Raw genomic sequence first — 22,644 nt, 5'->3', positions numbered from 1 at the left:
GGCTGAGCTTAGTCGGTTAACATCAATCGATTGAGTAGGCTAAGATATCCGTATGATTCTTTAAAACCAGTATTAATACATATCTATGATTCTCCACCTCTACCATTTTTACATAACCCTCTTTTACGTTAATATCTATAATCCTGCATCTATTAATTTTTTGGGTTACTACCGATATTTATTTTCGAGTTTCCCTCTTGGCATCAATGGCGCATGTGAGTATCCGATTGTCAACGTTTCCCACAAGTCATTAGAGACCAGAAGAATGAACAGATTAAGAAAAGGATAAAGGTTATCATTATTTAATGTTTTTGAAGAACTTAGAAACTAAAGATAGATGTGACATTATTCGATTCGATTTTTTTTGGTCTTTTTCAATAAATCACGCACACAATTTCTGCAATAATCTGAAAGGGTTGGAGAAAAATAATCGTTTCTAAGTTTTATGGAGTACTTAAAATGGACTTATAACGTCCTAAAAAGTAACAATATTTGTTCTGAAAAGGAAACATTAGAATCCTGCAATGTAACTAACAATTTTTCTGAGAAGAATTGGAATTCTTCGAGTTAACCGAATAAAGAATTATATATGATTTTTTGCCAAAATGTTAATAGTGAAAGATTCAGGACTGCCAGGTCTTAGGAAAATATTGCCCATTAGAGCACTTTATAAAGTCAACTCGGTATTTATAAATTGCAAAAAAAATATATAGCAATATAGGTTTTTGGCATAGAAGGAAGTGTTCAATTTTTAAACCTCCGGACCACTCGCGAAGCTTTGGAAGCTCGAAAATGGAAAGGCTATATTTAACATCAATTCCGATAAAATAAAATAACTAAAAATGGAATTCTTTTAAATCATTAAAAAGAACTTACCTATTCAATGATCTAAATCTCTTTGAAATTTTTCGTGAAAAACTTAGATATATGTTTTTTTAAAAATAAAATCATTAGATTTCATTGAAATTGGCTAAGTCTCACTCTCTTTTAGCAGCTTTCTATTTCTTTTGAACAACCTGGTATGAAATAAAATTTAAAAGGTAGAAAAGAGAGGAAAGAAGGAAAAAAAGATAGAATATTGAAAAGAAAGAGGGATTAAAAAAATAGAAATTTAAAAAAATAAACAAATAGGAGTAAATAAAAGAGAAACAACATAGGATATAAAAATAATGAAAAATAGGCCATAGACAAATAAAATTTTTAATAAAAAAAAGAAGAAAAAAAAATAACAAAAGTAAACAACGAAATAAAAAGAAGATAATAAAAAAAAATTAAAGAAATGCGATAGAAACAATTAGGATGAGAATAGAAGCAATAGGGAATATATGGAAGGGGTGATGAGGGGAGAGGTGTAAATGTAAACATATAAAAATTTCAATTTTTTTTAACTTAGTATAAATAATAATATTTTAAAATTAATATATAAAAAAAATAAACTTATATTGTGCACATTTTATCAATTATCTTATATATTATAAAAAGTAATTAATTAAATAAATCTAAGAAAATACAGCGATTATCCTAATTCATATTTCCAAATAATATATGATATCACAACCTCATTTAAAAAAATAGATTTAAAATATCTATTTATAAACATATAAATTTAGATTTTAAAAGCTAACCCTCATATGGACTATTCCCTTTATTTTTAAAATAAAACAATTAATGAAAAATATGTCTTTATTAAACAATATAAAATGAAAGAATGACTTGTAAATCTTTAATTTTTTAAAATGAAAATATATGCTTTTTTTAACAACATATATAACTATAGAAAAAGACAATGTATTAAGGTCCTAAATTTTCATTTTTAAAATTTGTATAAAAATATATCTATGATAAAATAAATCTTTGTGTTTACCTAATTGAACGATCGTTATTGAGAATGATAAAATGGTAAGTAGGAAAGCAAAAATGCTAATGTTAGAGATTTTTGAGTATTCCTTCAAAATTAATAGATTCATAATTTTTCAAGTTAAATGAAATATTGGGTTTTAAAAACAACAAACTTGATAAAGAGTAATATTAATTAAATTTTTATAATTTTAAGCTAAAATAGTTATAAAATGAAACTCTAGAAAAAATGCCAAACGAATTTTAAAATCACTATTTGATCAAGTATTATTACTCATAATAGTAAATGGCACGCAGTATAAAATTAACAATAATATTTTTATATTTGTAATCAAATATTTGGATTTGAAATTTGTATCCAAATAATTTTTACTTAGTGATTATTTAGCGAATATAATGCTATAATATACATATATAGTTTTTTTTAGAGGTCGTCTTAGATCTTTACGCAGTGTTTAGAACGCAGAATCATCTATCTCAAGAATTCATCCTATGCCACTTCTTTTATTCAACGTTTAAAAAACAGGAAATTGATGTTGCTTTTTTAAAAAAACTAAAATGAAATTTAACAAATTAATATTTTGGAAGCTTATATAATTTTTTATAAGCTTATTATAAATAACTTATAATCTTTTTAAAATAACGTTAGCGTTATAAAGGCAGCATGAAAAAAAAGATTATATACAATGGTCTCTTATTGCCCCATATAATTTTTTTTTGGATATATAGCGTATAGGATTAGTGAATCATCCCCGAATAAAACAAATAAAATGAGTTGGGCTGGGTCTAAAGATTTTTTTGTTTAAAATGTCAAGATACTTCACTAATTCTTTATAATTATTTTCCATTATGGCTTATTTTTATCAATAAAATAGTTGTAATAATATATATATAATTTTTATATTTAAAAATAATAAATATTTTGCAGCTAAAAAGCGCCTCATAGGAAAACTCATTTTCCCCTGGTGTGGCTTCATACTTTCGCAATTTTTTTACGAAAAAATTAATTTACTGTTTTATAAAGTATAATTTTTTTTAAAAAATTTCATAAAAGTATATAAGTGGAATAAAATGCTTATTATTTATTTAATATTATAAAATAGTTTTAATTTTATTGAAATTTTATTGACATTAGCCTTTTAGGGCTCGCATGTTCCCCGGTAATTCCTATTAAATTTTCCGAAATTTGGAAACGATGAGCTACACCCGGAGAAAGACGAGCTTTCTCATGAGTCGCTTTTGAGCTGTAAAATAGTGTATTTTTACATAAAAAAAGGATATTTATATTATTGGAACTACTTAATTGATAAATAGACATAATGGAAAATAACTATAATAATTTGAACAAATAAAGAATGGATTAAAATTGCAAAATCCTTGTATACCCAAAAAGAGCATCTACGGCATTTGGATCAGTTTTCATTATTACAAAGTTGCAATAGTAAAACATGTATTTTTATTATTGCTGCTTTTACTATTATTGTTATTAGAAGCTTTCACAGCTCTTTCCTTGGCTTTCTTTATATAGGGGGGGGGGGGGGGTTAAATTGATGCTTATTTTTAGTTTTCTTTTCATAATTTTTTGATATGACATAATAGATTCTCGAATTGAAATCAAACCCCTATTTCCCAACCTCATAGGATTTTCCATCCTATGCTTATTATTCTTTTCATTAAAAATTTTAAGCAAAGGTAAATTTAAAAAAAATGGGCTCAGACCCTCAATATATTTGGAATTTAATTTTGTGGTAGTTTAAACATATTATTTGTTCATAGATAGAATGATTTTATAGAGAATGGTGTTTAATTTTTTTTATATATAAGGTAGTTATTGTATAATTATTATCTTATTTTTGATAAATTGCAGCATTTAAAAAAAGTTTGTTTTGAGTGTGTAAATCATTTAATATATAAAAAAAAATTATAGCCACATATGCTTAATGTAGTATATTTTTGGTTAAAAAATGAGTACTCTAGAAGAAATCCCCAAGATTGACAAGAACCAGGGGACTAATTATTTTAAGAAGACCCAAGATTTTACTGCATATTCATGCCCTTATGAATTTACAACATATAATTTATATAACATTTACACAAATTTGTTTTATTTTAAAAAAAAATTGCCCTATAGGCCTAATAAAAACGTTACAAATAAAATGTCGATAAAAAAATTTGTCATATAAAATAAGTATAGCAAAAAAATGTAATTTAAATAAATTTAAATAAATTTAATTCAAGTATAAAAGACATTCTAATAGTAGTTAATAGGAATTTGATTGGACTCAAAATTTAGGTCAATTTAAGGAATTGCTCGAATTATATTAAGAAGACCCCAAGACAGGTTTTATTGGAAATTTATTCGCTTATGAATTTACAACATATAATAAATATAACATTTATTATCCAACTATACATTTGATTTATTTTAAAAAAATTTCCTTATATTACCTAATAATAAAATTCCAAAATGTCGATAAAAAATTTTGTCATATAAAATAAGTATAGCAAAAAAAAATGTAATTTATAAAATAAATTCAATTCAAGTATAAAATTTTCTTCTCGAAGACTCGTTATTGTGAGGTGAGTAGTAATCTAATTACTTTAAATACAAGTATCCATTAACGCAAAGTCCAGTTTGACTGAAGGGTGTTCCATCAACGACATCTTCCGTCATTATATACAATGATGAACGTAAAAAACAAGCTAATTTGCATGGGTACGTTATTTCTGAGAAGATATATAATTAAATTAGTGTGCATATTTGTATTAATAATAATAAGTATAGTTGATAGTGAATTCATACAAATTATGACTAAATGTAACCTGGATTTTTATTGGGGGGTAGGTTAAAAATTTATATTAACATTATATTATGATTTTAAATTTAGATAAATACACTGTTAATTTAGCCGATCCCCAACAGACACCCCCCCCCCCTCCTCCTCCTCTACCATCTATTAATTATGACCTGGTTGATGACAGTCATTTTATGTTTTGTTATGAGTGATTATTAAAGATTCTTATATAAAATTATTAGGGCCCCTTTATCCCTCAAAGACGATATAAGGGTTTATTGGGCCTTCCGTTATCTCCACGAATTGATGATATGAAGCGATATTTTAAAATTGAATGATAACCGACTTTTCATATAAAGGAGGCTAATAATGTATGGAAATTTTTTTACCTCTCAAGATCTATTGATAAATTTTTTGTAAAATGTTTTAATTTTAGCCATATTTTTAAGTTAAACAAAGGTGAAATTCGTATTTAATTAAAATAAAAAGGGTTTAATTAGATTGGTTAATAATATAATCGTTTTTTTCATACTTTCCTTGTATTCAGATCCTGGGTGATGTTTGCTGCAGATACGTTGATTTTCAACAATATAATTAGAATTATCCTAAAAAATATCCCAAATTAATATCTTTTTATGAAATAACTAAAAAATTTACATTTTTACAAAACGCTAGCATTTTATAGTCATTTTTGCAATATAATCCTCCTTTATCTCTAAAAATAAATAAATAAATATTAAGTTTGTTTATAAAATTGATAATATTCATAAAAATTTATAATTGATCTTAATATAATTAAATGACAAAGAAATAAATATACACCACCAAAAACCAAAGCGGCATTCTAGTTTAAATATGTAAAACTTTGAAAGAGAAAGATTTATTCCTGGTATAAAAAAAAGACATAATAACATACAAGGGTTTATTTATACATTGATGACAAGGAGGGATTCGAACCGAACCCGAACCCAGAGAAGACCCGGTTTTTGGAAAACAATCTGAACCCGATTGTATTTTTAACTATTTTTTGCCTATATAAATAAAATAAAAAATTTATTTTTTATACCAAATTTATGTCTAGTTTTTACTTTATTATATTAATTTTAAATTTCTTGTAAATATACAATGTTATTGCAATTGCACAATAAAGAATATAATACATTTAAATATATAATTTTTTTTTTATCAATTCCAAAATTCTAAAGCCCAACCAAACTAAACCCGGGACCAAAGCCGGGTTCAAAAATATTTCCCTGAACCGAACCCGAACCGAACCCACTATTTTTTTAACCTTAAACCGAACCCGGGCAAAAATTTTTTCCGATTTTCAAAAAGTTTTCAACGAATCAAATCATAACATTTAAACTATTTTGTTCTTAAAATTTAAGAAAAAAATATATAGATAGTTTGCATTTATATATTATATATATACCCATCTACATTGCACTCTCTTTCTCTTGTCTTATAACCTACAAAGTCATTACCATTGCACTTCGACCATGGTCCCCATTGAGCCCATCTAGAAATATCATTAACTTGGCCCAATTCAGATTTTTCAAGGCAATTACCTCTAAAGCAGATCTTTTCATTTGAATGAAACGTTGATAATTATCGTTATTGAAAAGATATAAAATTTGGAAAAAAATAAATGGGAAATCGATTGGGACATGGGAAAAGGATTAATATTACGGAACCTTAAAAAAACCCTATACATTTTATGCAACAAATCTTTCGACTCTTTTGGAAAGTTTAATTGAAATTGAGCTCGAATTAGCTAGAATAAATAGATTTCACTTATTCTAGTCATATTAAGGTGTGTATTTTTACGATTAAAGCCTCGAAATGAGTGAGATTTATTGAGACTTAAACGAAAATTACTAAAACACATTTTTAAATGCTTGATGAACATTTTAATTATTACCTAAATCACGTAGTATAATCACTCTAAATTACAATTACTTTTTTTTAAAATAACAATAAAATATTATATGAATGGTGAAATTGTTACAAAATTTTTAATATAAAACATTGATAGCGCATTATTATTAAGATATCGTAATATAGAAAACTTTTTTATTATCTCTAGAACACGAGGTGCCATCTATTGGTCTTTCGTGAATAGTTTTGACGCCCGAGATACCATGACATCTGAGTTCTTTGCACGGCGTTGGAGAGTCCTTAACAAAGATGATTAAAGATTTATTTTTAAACAAAAAAAAATGTATTGTAATGATAATACTTAACGATATCTAATTAGTGGAGGACACTAGTCCAATTCTTGCGGGGAGCCTACTTATCAGGTTTTCTTAAGGGTCCCAACATTTTGAGTTTTTTTTTGGATTAACATTATATAGTATGTAGCTAAAGTTTAGTAGAGTATCATTTGTCAATCGGAGAAGTCAATTGAGAAGAATTAAGAAATTTTATCTCTGATTTATTCATGTTTATTTTTGCTATAAATAAAATATTATCAAAGCGGTATTTATTTAAGGGCCCGAGCTTGACCAATCTTTATTCGATTACCGTGGTCAAACTCGTTCTTTAAATTTTGCTTTGAACCAAAGACCGCAATTGTCTCTCATTACTCTTGTCATTTAGGCTTGCTAATAAAGGGTTATTATTTTCATTTAGATATTTATCTCATCCTAAACTTTACTGCTTCTAAATCTGAGTATTTTTTAAGTATGTGAAATAAAGTATTATCTTACAATTTCAAGGCACCCCTCATATACCCTTAAAAAACAGACACACATTATACAGAAAATATGTGTCAAAATTCCTACGCGAAAAAATCGGAAATCTCAATTTTGAAAAAGATTAAACATAAATATTTCGAAATAATATACAGTCATTAGAAAAGTATGATCGATGTCCCAATTAACGCGACATTGATGGTCAAACGAAATATTTTTGTCAATGAAATTCAGTCGAATCAATTTGCCCTCCGGATCACTATTCCTTCTCCTCAAATAACAGCTACCTTTTGTCCTACAATTATATTTATAAAATAAGTTTTTTCAATTTTTAAAATTATCATTTAAAAAAAAACAAATATAACCTTAAGGATTCAGTGATAGCCTTTTGGCTACATTTAGACCAAATATATTTTCTAGATAAACCACTTCCAGAATCCATTATTCCTTTTTCGTTTTCACTAGAACACTGAGTTTTATGTTCATCTTGGGCTGAAAGGCTAGAATAGATTTAAATGATAGAGAATTTATAATACACGAAATAATATTAATCTAACAAAAAATTTTATATACAAAAAGTAGTAGTAATTTAGCCTAATTTTTTTAAATGGGATAAATAGAACATTGGGAAAAACGAATATGTCAATCTAACATTTTTTCTACCCTTACCCAAAAGTCTCATTCAAATTTAATATCTTAATTTTTTTTTCTTCTTCTCTTATTCTATAATTATAATAGCAAAAAATTATATACTCTGACAGAGTTGTTAAAGTAGCGCGTTTTTTGGTAGCTATAGCTAATAGCGGCTACTTTTTTTGTAATTATTTAATTTTTTAGTGCGCTACTTTTTTGGAAGTAGTTCGCTACTTTTTTGAAAGTAGTTCGCTACTTTTAATAAATATAATGAAGGTATGTATAAACACGAAAATTTAAATATAATATCATAATTAATTATAATTTTTATTATTTATTATTTAATTTTGAAATTAAAATATAATTTAAATTTGTAATTTATATTTTCATTTGTATTATAAACTTAAATCACGTGTTAATAATTTAAAATGTCATCGCCTATGGATATCCAAATCGTTGAAAGTGATTCAGACAATGATATTAATGAAATGGAAGATACCAAGGGAAGAAAATGTTCTTAATAGCTATAATAGAAATTTCCCATTAGATTTGAAAATTTCTTTAAATAAATATATAACCAAAACTGGTTTCAAATTTATTTGTTTAAAATGTAAAAAAAAATATTTCCCCAAATCAATCCTAAAAGTAAATTGTCATTTTTACATTCTAATAATATTTATTTTATAAGACTGTTCATGAGTTTTAAGGAAATAGAGAAACATCTAAATAATTTTGGTATAGGCGACTCTACATCCAAAAAGACTAATTCAATTCAAACCAAATTAATTAATAATGCAAATGACAATATTTATCAGAAATTGGCTGATAAAGTTATTGTTGATTTTATAATTTATACAGTTCAGCCAATGTCCTTAGTTGATAATCCATCATTTACCATGATGATTAAAAGTCTGTCCCCCTGGTACAACAATTTTATGCCGCCAGACACTAATGAATAAAATAGCATATAACTTTAAAATGATGAAAGATGCTCTAATAGTAGAGTTATCAGAGATATCATATATATGTACCACGGGAGATAGTTGAACACATAACAGAAGGTAAAAACTTATTTATATTTATAACTTGATCTTATTAAATATTTTTGAGCTTATTTGGGAATCACAGGCCATTGACTAGACCCTAGAACTTTAAAAAGAAGATGTGGCATTAGCCCTCAAAATGATAACAAGATGCCAGACATACGATGTACTTGCAAATAAAATTATTGATAATATATTAAAAATATGTATATAAGATTAAATACGCCCTTACCCTCAAGTGCTAGTGTCGAGAGATTATTTAATAAGGCAAAACTTATACTTTCTGATCGACGCTCTAGACTTGAGGATGATAATATTGAAATGATATTATTATTAAAATGCAACAAATTACCATAAATATTTATTTTTATTACATAAATTTTTTTATAATCAAAACTAACTATATTTTAATATTTATAAATGTTGATTTTTATATAAATAACATTATAAGCAAAAAATTAAAAATTTGTTTGTAAATTTTTTTTATAATAGAGCTACTTTTTTTGACAAATAGCGAGAGCGGTAGCTCGCTACCTGTTTTAACAATTAGCGATAGCGGTAGCGCGCTACTTATAAAAGTAGCGTTTAACAACTCTGCTCTACATCAGTAAAAGAGGCCATTAATTAAATAAAAATATTATAAAAATTTTTTTTTTAATTTCTGATATGAAACTTTAAAATAATAGTTAGTGTTTTAAATGGTTGATATAGTTTTGGAAGAGATGCAAAAATTAGTTTCTTCGAAATTTTGATTATTTTTATTTATCAATTTGATTAAAAGATATAACTTAGCATTTTTTAATTTAATTTAATTTTAAAGTTAGGAGTTTTAGGACACTTAAAAAGAGAACTGAACTGATTATGCTAAGTTAGAGTGTTTAATTATGAAATTTCTTTTAATTAATAGAATATAATGATTTTAACCAATGTCCAAGTTCATGAACAATTACTCTTGCGGTATCATACCCCATATCTTGAACCATAATCCGATTACCACCTGGTTTGCACACGTCCCCTGTTGCATATCCTGTGTTTCAAATATGATTATAAAATCCTGTTATATAAAAATAATCATACATATAAATCGATCTCGAAGCCTTAATGGTGCTAGAGATATAAATAACACTATCTCTTTTCAGAGAATTAAGCATAACATTTATTTTTGAAATGAATTTAAAAAAAATCATATGAAGTGAAAAGGCCATGCCATGTTCTTGATGATCTAAATAACTCGGTTTAAAAGAAAACATAAACCTCTTATGCAAAAATATCAATGAGAAATTTAATTCAGAGTGTTATATTATTTAAATCTAATTTTTTTAATCATTTATAATGCGGAGTAATTTATTTAATAACTTACCCAATACACCGGTAGAGCTAATTTTACTAGATTTTTGTAAAAGAAAAGTTTATATGTATATTTAAGGATATTGGAATAGAATTATTTGAGTATTCGATAATTATTTTTAAAGTTAATTTTAAAAAAATAAAATAATTATTTTAATATTCATGAATATAATAAATTAACATTATCTATTTTTTTTTAAACTCGCTAATTAAGATGGCCAGATCATAGACGTATAAAGTTTTCTTCTTCATGTAATCATGCAAAACATTGTAAGTTTTAGCAGGATCTCTCGAGTGAACCAAGTCCGACTTTCGAAAATAAAAAGGAAGGAATATGTACATATTATAGAATTTTACCTTGTTGTATAAATGCTAAACTGGGACTGAATCATTTATTAAAATGATTTGTAGAGTATATATATCTTTTTAAATTTTAATATATCATATCAAACCTGCTAAATAAGTTTAAAATGATACTTGTAAAACAAATTTGATAGAAATCCTATTTAGCGAGTTTCGATATGATTTTAAATATTATTCATCGCTTTAAAACATTATATTTCAAAAAATATAATATTAAAAATTTTTAAAATTATTTAGTTTTTATTTTAACGTGAATAAATCTTTATTTTATACATCATATTCAAACTTAACGTCCACAAACTTCAAACGAATATGACTTTTAATGCTAGGATGAGCCAAGTAGTTGTTTATCTAATATACAAAATATACAAATATGTCCTATATAAATTAAACGCACGCATCACACTGCATTATATATTTATTTCTCAATATCTTTTAACATAAATTAAATTTTCATTTTTGGAATATAATCGAAGGCGATAAAACAAAATACTATTTCGTTATTGTTATTCATTTTTTAAAATTGTTCAGGAGAGAATTTAAAAAAAAATATATTTCTTGTATGTTAGAGAGGATATCACAATGTAATAAATAATACAAATAATAATATATTTTTTAACATTTTAATTGTCGATATGGAAGAAATTGAAAAATTTATTTATCAAAATGAAGCATTCTGCAAAAAAGTGGATATAGAACAATATAACACTCACTAAATGATATATCTATCTCAAAACTCAGTAATTCTAACCTAACCAAAACTTATCACTTTTTATCTAATCTAATTAAAATTTTTGATAAATACACAGAACTTTGTATGTCATTTTTTTTTGATGTTTTAAAATTAAGAAGAAAAAAAATGCTTAAAATATTTTAAAAAAAACATAAGTAAAATAATTTCATACGATATCAGCTAATTCTCTGTAATAAGTAATATTGTATCTATAATCGAAAAGATTTTTATCATGTGGCATGAATGGTGCCCAGGTATAAGGAACTACGAATATTGTTTCAATTATATATGGTCCTGTTAAAGTAGTAGGAGATATGTTCTCTTTTTCTAAGGTGTTTATCTCATCTAGATTTTTGAATTATAATTTTATTTAAAATATTTGAAAATCATTATTAAAAATTTAAAAATATTTCTTTGGGATCATTCATTTCTCGAAATTTTTTAATAGAGTTTATTTTAAACCAATGCTGCACTTTCATGCTATAAACATTAATTTCCCTCTAAAATATTTATGGAATATGTCGCAAAGGAATAAAGAATCTGTAGGGATTCAGGATCTATCAATTTTTACTAATTTACAGATAGTTATTTTTAATTTGGAACTGACTTGATGCGGTATTTCTCCTATAAGTGTTGAATAGAGAGTCATAACTTTTTTTCTGCAGGGCCCAAAATTTTATTTCTTTTTAGGTAGAGTCCACTCTAACCCCCCCCCCCCCCCCCAAAAAAAATGTCGATAAAAAAATAAATTAACTAAAGGAATTTTCTAAACGAGGCGAAAGATTCTAGTTTAAAGTAGCACACACATTATAAATTCTAGGCAATCCTAGTAACTTTTTTCCTTCTAATTTAGATGAAAGATCTATAATAATAAATGTAGAGTAATTCAAAAGTTTAGGGCAAATGTGTTTTATATTCGTTTTTCAATCATCTTTCAAATTTAAAAATCGGCATCAGTAAATAAATGTTATATGTTAACGTCAATGTGTTCTTCCGGCAAAGTGCCATTTTTTCAACTTTAAATCCTTTTTTGAGCGCTTTTTTTAAATTTAAAAAAATTTGATTTTACCATAATTCATAAGATAGGTATTCGAAACATGGTGGAAATGTATTTCCGGTAAAATCAGATTTTTAAATTTAAAAAAAAACACGCTCAAAAAATAACATATTGCCGATAAAAACACTTTGACGTTTACATACATATATTTTAGTAGGAAATTTAAAAGGTTAAAATATAAAGAGAAACATAAAAATCGTAAAATGTAAAAATGACTAGGGAAAAATAAAAAGTAGGGAAATGCGTTATAAATGTAAGCACCCAAATTCCAATAACCAGTAAATAAGGAGGAGAGAGCTTTAAAATGATATAGGAGTCTATCTTATGGGGTATCGCTCCTATAATTTGATTTGTATGTTATATATATACACTACCGGCCATAAATGACTGCCCACCCTGCATTTTTACATAAAAAAATTAATAACTTAAAACCTTTTAACTTATTTGGGTAAAAGCGAATTGATTAATTAATTTAAGATGTCTAGACATGTTTAGAAATAAAAAACTCGAAATTTCTATAAATGTTTCTATGAAATTTTAGCCTTTGAAAATAACATGTCAAAAATGATCAATTTGATAAAATATGGTTCATTAGTTTTTTTCAGCAACAATTTTAAATTGCCCATTGTTTTTTGGAAGAAAGTCATTAATCACATTCTAATCTGCTTATTAATACCTATTTTTAATTATTTTAAAAAAAATTCAATTCCTAGATTTTTTTTTGTTTTAAATCATTGTTTAAAGAAACTTTCAGTCTTTATAAATATTTTAACGAACATTCGACTAAAATGATTAAAAGAAAAGAAATTTCTATTCCAACTAAATGCAAAATAATTAATTTACACCTGAGTATTAAAAGTAATGGTAAAATTGCCAGAGAATTAACCCTAGCTAGACGAACAGTCGATTATATACTTAAAAGATGACGCAACAATAATACAATATCGAATACAAAGAGGCCTGAAAGACCCAGCAAAACGACTTTAAGCGATGATAGGTATATAGCAAGGATCAGTAAACGCAATCGACGACTTGTCGCCTCAGAGATAGCTACGGAGATTAATCTAACTCGGGAAAACCCGATAAGTGTCACAACTATGAAAAGGCGCCTTAGGAGCTTTGAACTTTATGGTAGGGTAGCGGTCAAAAAGCCACTCTTGAACAAAAAATTAAACTCAAGCGATTAGACTGGGCACGAAAACATTAATTTTGGACATCTGCCAGCTGGTACCACGTCTTATGGAGTGATGAGTCAAAATTCGAAATCTTCTGTTCTAAAAGAGGCAATATATCCGCCGCTCAGCGGGAGAGCGAATGAGCGATCACTGCATAATGCCTACAGCCAAATTCGGGGAGGGTCCGTTATGGTGTGGGGATGCTTTGGTGCCAGGGAATCTGCCGACATTGTCAAAATTAAAGGAATCCTTAACAAGGAGGGATACCGGCAAATCCTTGAGGACCATGTGATTTCATCAGGAAAGTGTTTGATCGGGAATAACTCTTTATTTCAACAAGTAGACATAAAGCATACATCCTGGATATGCAAAGATTATTTACAAAATCTACAACAACACTGTATTCTCGAGTTGATGACTTGGCCATCCCAGTCTCCCGATCTCAATCTAATCGAACTTTTATGGGCGAAAAAGCCCACTAACCTCTCATTCGCACCTTTGGGAAGTATTGCAGAGAGAATGGAACAATATCACTTCCGAATATTTAAAAAATCTCATCGAAAGATTACCAAAAATTTTTGCAGCAATTATTAAGAATAATATTGATGAGACCAAAATTTGATCTTAATTAATTGCTATGTCTTTTATTTTTTGTAATTTTATGCAATAATATGTAAATTTATAAATAAATTCGATAAACCTCATATTGTGTGTTGTCTTATTTTAAGAAAAATATTAAGAAAATGCAGGATGGGCAATCATTTATGGCCGGTAGATCCTTTTTCAAAAATTATGCATACATTATATTAGGTATAATTAGACCTGTACGCAAACAAAACTATCGAGGCGCGAGTTTCAAAAGATCTAATTGGCTGTTGGCGTACCGTTATAAAATTTTTACAATATATATTTTTTTAATTAAAATATAAACTACACTACAGATATCTCGGCATATTCTTAAATCTTATTGAGAAATCTCATTGTAAATTCTAAATCTATTTTGGAATTTTATAATTATCATGTATAAAAATTTTTTTATTTAAATTCTATTAACATAATGGATGTTAAATTTATTGTACTTAGGCATTATCTTTGATCTGCCTCGAACTCAAAATATGATTTTCAACAAAAGATAATTAATACTATCCACTGTAAACCAGATTATGTAAACCCCAAGTATAAGTATTGCTCATATTCACTTAATCAATAGGGCTCTATTAAAATATTATAACTTATGGAATTTTAGATTGATAAAATGATGTCAAAATAATTATAAATCAAGAATTCATCAAAATCCTAATTTATATAAAAAAATTTACAATAGTGATGTTGACCAATTTAGAAAAAAAATGTATAAAATATGGAAATTATTTTTAATAAAAATTTTGCGCCAGCCTTGCGACGCTGATATGATTTTCATAAACTGCGGCATTTTTGATGGGGCGCACAGGTTTAGGTATAATAATAATAATAATAAAAATATTAATGATACAAAAGTTATAAAATGTTTACTGTCGATGGGGTAAGTTGAGGAATATACATAGCTAAAAGTCATCCAGATGATCTCAAAATAAAAAAGCATTATTAAAAGAAATAATTACAATTATTAAATAAAATATTACAAAGGATAGTTTATAAAACACATTATTATATACCCTTTTAAGATGCTCCTTCAAAAAGTGTCATAGATAATTTCGAAGAAGGCGCGCCTAGCCAGACTAGCTAAAAATTTTAAGAAAAATTTCGAATAAACAACAAAAACTATATTTTATAAAGAATTTGAGATAAAAATAAAATAAAATATAATATTATTTTATTTTTTTTTTAACTTATTTTGTAAAAATGCAAATATTTGTTATTTTGATCAAAAATATTCTAGGTATAATAATATCTTTCATTTTACAAGAATAACTATAACGGAACAATAGTCTCATTTCTAGTTATAATAAGTAGCTTAACATTCTTAGAAAATGAAATTTAATAAATTTTTTAAAATAATATGATTCGAGAATTAGAAGCTTAGAATAATAGGTATATTAGTGGACCCATATTCATTTGCGTTTTTTTTGTCAACAAAAGTTCAAATATGCTTAAGTTCAACGTTAGTTTAATAATAATAAAAAAAAAGGAAAGCAATCAAAATTCGTAAACGGGCTTATACAAATCTATATTATATTTTAAACAAATAGAATTAATTAGTGTTAATAAAGGGGGCTCGATTTGGTTCTATTTTTAAAATATTTTAGCCAGAAAAATATTGCCTAAACCTCGAAATTTTGAAAATTAACCTTTGTGTTACCTATGACTAAAACCCCAATGATTGCGTGATATTTTATTGGATAAAATATTGAGATGGTCGTTTTTAAAAATCGGCCCTAAATCGAGCCGTTTAACAACATTACATTTAATATTTAATCCAAATAAATGTTAAATAACACAATGTTGGTCATTGTATTCGATATTTTTATTAAGGAGCTACCCAGTTAAAGCGAATTGCTAGGAACCCGTTTGACTGAGGATGAAGATACGATTGATATATGTAATGAATAAGGATTTTGTTTCAGGAAATTTATTTGAAATATTCAATTTTTTAATCTTTCGTTTATATTTAATCCTCTTTCTCAATTTTTCACGTAGCGTCGAATAAAAATTAAAATTTCTTGCCTTTTTTAATCTTCAATATTTGATATATGATACAAGTTTATTTTTAAATTTCTATCGGTGGAAGCCTTATTCAAGGTCATTTCTAGACACTAGTCATAGATGAAGGGATGCAATATCTGCAAGAAATAAGTCACAGAATATCATTTTTTTTAAAAAAAATAAACAAAAAATTTTGTATAAAATAGAAATTTTATAACCAGATAGATCTCTTGGGGACTTTTACATTTTTTTTAATATGATAAATTAATATTAATATGTATAATAAATTTTAAATTAAAAAAAAATAAACGAGATAAAATAAGAAAATTAACAAAAAGAAAACCTTTAATTATTGATTTAATATTTTAAAAATAAATATATTTTTTTCGGTGATAGGTTACTCTATTTGAATAGTAACTGCAGATAATTAATTTTTTCTAAGATAAAATTAATAAAGGTGAAAAATATTAAAATAGAGTTTATACAGAAAAGAATAAGAGATAAAAAAGGAAGCTAGGAAGGAGAAGGAAAGAGAGAAGGCTTAGACATGGAAGGTTATTCGATGGAAGAGATAAAACTTAGAGAGTTAGATCGAATAATGGCAGTAGCAAATCTCTTTGGTAAGAAGAGGGATTCCTTAGGCTGATCGGTTTTTTCACGAATCCGTTTGCTTAATTTTTTAAAAATATCGTTGAACTTTCGATGGTTGTGAGAAAAGAAAAAGGGTCTATAGAACTGTACTTGATGATTTTTCGGGATTCAGTGAGGGCGAAGGCATCGACGCTGTAGTGTTAGATGGTACATTTGAGTCAATGCAGGTGAAGTCTCAAACCAGGAGCTGACCCGGAAGCAAGCACATCCATTACGAAGTTCCGAAAATATTTCTAAAAAACATAATTCAAATAAGATCCAAAAAAATAGGCATACTAAATATTAATTTAGAAAGGCATCATTCTAGAGAACATGAATCCCTAACTATAGCAACCAAATCTATTTTGCCATCAATATTTTAATCTAGGCACAATATTTCTATTGATTGGTCATTAAATTCTATAATCTAGGCTGAAATGGATGAAACAGATTAAAAAAATTTTGCACAGAGTTATGGTTCTTGTATATTTTTTATAACTAAATAAATTATTTTCATATATTTTATAAATAAACAATAAGTTAACTTATGTATAATGGAAAAATTTTAATAAATAATATTCTTATTCAAAATCATATACGATGATGTTGCTTCAATAAAAATAAAAATTTTTCACCGCAATTCTATAAACTTTTACAATTATCTGAACCGAACCTTTATAAAGATTTTTAATAACCGTACCCTAACCTCAACAACTATGAATTTTAATATAGGAATCGTAACCAAACTGAACCGTTATAAATAATTTCCCTGCAAAAACATTATTTCATAATTCATTAAAATAAAATTCAAATGCAAGTGAAATCGTATGTGTCGCGAAATTATGTTTTGGTAGTGCAAGACGTTCAAGGATTTCTTTAACCAGACTATTCTCCATACCTTTTATGGTATATTATCGTGATTAAAAAAATTACCAAGCACATTAAGTATAAGATGCTATCATCATATTTTAAACATGACGCATGTGCCGTTTATTTATTTGAAACTAAAAATGATTGGTTTCTAAAATCAAAATTCAAAAAAAAAATTACTTTACTTTTTTGATGATGTGGTGACTCAATATAAGAATTATAAAAATTCGTAATCTAAACCATCGTGACTTGATTTTAAAACCAAAGCGAAATGGCAAGTTCGAAACAACTCATGACAAACTTTACCAAAATGTTCAACAAGATCTAGCCTTTAGATTATTAAAATCAAATATTAAGCACATTATGGATTTATTAAATTTACTAAATCTATTTAAGTAAAATATTTTAGATTATAAAAAATATATATATCTAAACTAAGTTTCAGGTAAAAAACAATTTCAATCTTACAACCCTGATCATAAATAAAAAATTAGAAAATAATATGCCTTTAATACTCTCTATTTTCATATGTGATTTAAATTTGTAATAATTCGTAATCATACAATCTATTAATAGAACATGATTGTTAAAAATTTTGTCATAAAAGCTTCGAAAATAAATTTATTTCTCATTATAAAATTATTTTTTACAATCTGAAATTTTTCAAAAATCTGAATTGCTTTAAGACGACGTTAGAAGATACCAGGGATATCGATATGCATTGACTCTAAAAAATTGGATATACCAGACAGGTATAAACATTATGCTGTAATTTTTAAACAACAAATATCATATATTAAGTTTCTTAATACATATTGTATTATTTTAGACTTAGATTTTTCACTTGCATCATTGAATATACATCTGAATATCTCTTTAATAAACGAACATGATATATATTGATAAATTAGCTAAATATTTTGAATCCGATCTCAAAAAAAATATATTAAACATTAAAAAATAAATCCTACGCGCTTCATTTATTCTGTTTATATGTTATAGATACTATTCAGCAAAAAAAAAAATTAGGGTGAGAAAAACGAAAGTTTTCACTAAGAAATTGCCTTTGTATTGTAGAGTTGATGATATTTTTGTTGAAAAATCCTTTTATTGCCTAGGTGAGACATTTCATGTTCCGAAAAACTCATTTGTTCTTGAAATGTTTTTCACTGACAAAAATGTGGAATAAAATATTATAAAAATAAAATAAAAAAGCAAGAATATAAACTAAAAATTTAATTGAAAATTGATTTTTTTAAAAGAGAATGAATAATTTACAATCCCAAATTTATATTAATTTCCTATTATTATTTTCCTAAACGCGTGCTCTTCTTGATTAGACCTTCGCATTAAATTTCACTTCAAGGAGAGCATAAAGAGCCCTTGAATAATTGGATGGGTTTTCAGCTCATAAATACCATAACCGATTCTTAAAATTCTTTACTCGACTCGTAAAACTTTGTGAAAGTTATCTGGCTTAACTTCTAGAGGCATTTGCGACTATTAAATTTTAGAGATAATATTTACAAATGTAGGAACTTACTTCATGGTTTCAAGATAAATGATAAATTATTTACAACGATATTCATAGCTAGTGTTAATTCTACGGTGACGAACAATTTAATCATTACTTATATTTGATAACAAAATATTTGAAATTTCTGACATTTGAACTAAATTTTTTAGGAAAAACGAAATTCTATTAGAATTGAGCTCGGCCGAAGTATTGCAAATTATATTAACTCTATAGCTACACCATATTTTATAATTCATAATTATTTTTTTTCCAACAATCAAAATTAATAAAATAAAACAAAGTTTTTCGAAATATAGCAGTTTTAGAATTCCTTTCGGAAAAATTTTATTTTCAAAAACTACTTAATTTCTTTATATTTGTTTCAATTTTTTGAAACAAGAATGGTAGATGTACGAATTAGGTTTTAAAAGTTCAATCATCAACTTTCACCTTCTCGTGGAGTATTGTTAAAAGTTCTAATTCGATGAAAAAATTATCTTGTTCTTCGTTTACAAATTTTCCATAATATGACATAAGAAATTATTAATATTTTGATATATTTTTAAATTTGGGCCAATAAATGCTGCAAGAGGCAATATCGTGAAATTTATCCCAATTATATATTAAGGGTTAACTAAAATATTTTACTGTGAAGATTCGATTTTATGAGTTTTTTTAATTCTATTTTACCATCGCCTTATTCTGACTGTTAAATCTAATAAAATTTAAAATATCAAAAAGGGGGGAAAAAGATACGATAATAAACTAACAATTTGTATGATATTAATTAAATGTAATATGAATCATTTTTGGAATTTTTTTATTTTTTTTGTAAGATCTTAATGTGTTATATATTTCCCAAACAATGAAATTTTATTACTGACAAAGTTTAGAGATCTTACTATATGGTTCTAAAATACATATTCATAAAAACATATTGTTCAAGAGAAACACAATGCTAAAAAAAAGAAAGGAAAAATTCATAAAATCTAATTTCGCTGGTTAAGTAATTTAGATAACATAAATATATATATTAGGGGATAAATTTCAAGATATTGACACATGCAGCATTTATTGGCCTAAGTTTAAAAATGTATTAAAATATTAAAAGTTTATATGCTATATTATAGAAAAAATGTGAAGGGAAGACCAGATGATTAATTCGGCGAATTAGAGCATTTAACATTACTCGATAAGAAGTTAAAACTTGATGACCTATGTGATCTATTAAAAATCTAAATTTATCTTTAAAATTTATTTTCTGCCATTATTTACTGCGCCATTTTCGTTAGTCAATAATGTATTTCATAATAGTGTTTCCTTTTCTTTTAACATAATTGTGTAATTATGTCTTTTTTATATTTTTTATCTACTTGCTACAATTATATATAATGAGAATTTTTAAAAATATGAATTACTTTTAGATGATATTGTGAAAGATTCCGGAGATTTCGATAAGACACCGCAAGACTCTAAAAAAATTGGATGTGCCTGTCGTAGAAAATTGAATCTTGTTGTTGTGATTCAAAATAATTTACAAATCAAGTTCCTACTTAATATTATATTATTTTACCATATGCTTTGCAATTCCATTAATGAATATGCATATAATAATATCTTTTTAATTTATTCTAATGATACTTTGGTAGACTTAGCTAAATATTCCGAAAACGATCACAAATTAAATTTTTTCAACATTAACATATAAGTAATATGCGTTTTATTTATATTATTATATTGACCAATAGTAGCACGTAGAATGATTTTGAAGGAAGCGGAAACAAATGAATCAATATTTGCACTAATAAATTATTTTTGGATTGATTAAATATTATTTTGATTTTCAATAATCCCTTCCTTGCCTTGATTGGTGTTAAGGATTTGATGATAAGATATCATTAGAAGTGGTGACATTTCATTTTCCCAAAAACACACCTATCATTTTTAAAGAATTTATTAAACTGTGTATTAAATTTCTTTAATGGAAATATAAAAATAGCTTCTTTGAATAATATTATCTTTTAGGATCTTGCTAATATACTAAATCTCGTGACTTCGAGAGAGTATAAAGTGTCGCTAAATAATTGGACGTTCAATTTATAAATATCTTATCAACAAGTTTATATTTCTTTGCCACTCTCGTTTAAATTTTGAAGTTTCTCGGAGACGACGATTAAATTTTTTTTTAAAAAAAATAAATATATAATATGATACAAATTTCTTAATGGTTTTTTAAAATGGATAATTTTTTTTTTCAACTACTTTTATAACTAATTTTATAAAATCATTTTTTCCCAGTATTCAATTCCAAAATACCAAGGTCTCAAAATTGCTTTTCCTCAAATTTTATTCTCAAAACACCGAATTTTATTTCCTTTTCACATTTAAATTTTTTTAATACATAGTTTATTAATTTGAATATTACTGTTTATATTTTAATTTATGGATATTATTAATTAATCCTCATCATCTGATTCTGAAAATCCAAAATCAGATGAATTATCATTACTATGGCCAAATATGATAAACGTTTTACATTAACATCCTATATTGAAGGAACTAATCCAATGCTTACTAAGTGTAAAATGTGGCCAAAAAGTATTATATTGTCAAAATCTTCAGGTTCCAATTTAAAACGACATTTGATTTTAATATTAATTATATGATTTTATATGATAAAACTAAGTTAAATCACTAAATTTGAAGAAAGAATGCATTTGGAATATTTGACTCTCAACAATAACGATAGTTATTTTAAAATTAAAAAAATTAGTGGCCTCAAATATGGTCAACCATTGATAGACGCCGCATTAAATGGGATTAATAAAAGGTATTAAACCTATCACTCTCAATTAATTACATATATTTTATTTGTTTAAAGATTTGAACATATATATAAGGATCAATATGTTCTTTCTGCAATTATACATCCAGCATTCAAACTTCAATGGCGATGGATAAAACTTCCACAGAACGAACCTATTAAAAAAACTTATAGCGTCATTGAAAAAAATGCTATGAAAACCCTAGAGAACTGTTAATTTCGAGATATTATTATTTTTTGTCAAGAGTAGAAAATGGATTGGAGGAGGATATCTTATCTCAATATTTTGCAAATAACAAAACAATATGTTTTTAATTAATTCTCCACGTTAAAAGAGCTGTTTATTAAGTATAATACCGCAATCCCCTCATCTGCCCCTGTAGAGCGCGTTTTTAGTGTAGCTAATACCGTATTAACTGCCAAGTGTTCCTGTCTATCAGATAAATATTTTGAAAACAATTGTTA

At 25.9% G+C, this 22,644-nt stretch overlaps 1 protein-coding gene across 1 annotated transcript; it reads right to left on the bottom strand.

Annotated features, from left to right (window-relative positions):
- Positions 1 to 2,968: 2,968 nt before the first annotated feature.
- On the bottom strand, positions 2,969 to 12,113 carry LOC135930118 (A disintegrin and metalloproteinase with thrombospondin motifs 4-like). Its single transcript, XM_065466904.1, has 14 exons — positions 12,044 to 12,113; positions 11,637 to 11,809; positions 11,005 to 11,082; positions 10,571 to 10,677; positions 10,382 to 10,407; positions 9,946 to 10,048; positions 7,711 to 7,845; positions 7,499 to 7,640; positions 6,722 to 6,829; positions 6,085 to 6,233; positions 5,310 to 5,367; positions 5,185 to 5,257; positions 4,458 to 4,584; positions 2,969 to 3,101 (listed from the first exon to the last, which is right to left on the bottom strand). The coding sequence occupies exons 1-14, from the start codon at positions 12,111 to 12,113 to the stop codon at positions 2,969 to 2,971; spliced, it is 1,482 nt and encodes a 493-aa protein (XP_065322976.1).
- Between the last annotated feature and the right edge of the window lie 10,531 nt (positions 12,114 to 22,644).

Source organism: Gordionus sp. m RMFG-2023, chromosome 5 (genome assembly GCF_954871325.1).
Source record: "Gordionus sp. m RMFG-2023 chromosome 5, tfGorSpeb1-WG-v2, whole genome shotgun sequence".
In the NCBI taxonomy this organism is placed as follows: Eukaryota; Metazoa; Nematomorpha; class Gordioida; order Chordodea; family Parachordodidae; genus Gordionus; species Gordionus sp. m RMFG-2023.
The sequence above is the reverse complement of the archived record's forward strand: the minus strand, read 5'-3'. Positions and strand labels throughout refer to the sequence as shown.

Coding starts and splice junctions, on each gene's coding strand:
- LOC135930118 (XM_065466904.1), bottom strand. CDS start 12,113: ATGACTCTCTATTCAACACTTATAGGAGAAATACCGCATCAAGTCAGT. Junction 11,083..11,636: donor ACAGAGAATTAGCTGATATC/GTATGAAATTAT, acceptor TTTGTATATTAG/ATAAACAACTACTTGGCTCA. Junction 6,234..6,721: donor GTTCTAGAGATAATAAAAAA/GTTTTCTATATT, acceptor TCAAATGAAAAG/ATCTGCTTTAGAGGTAATTG.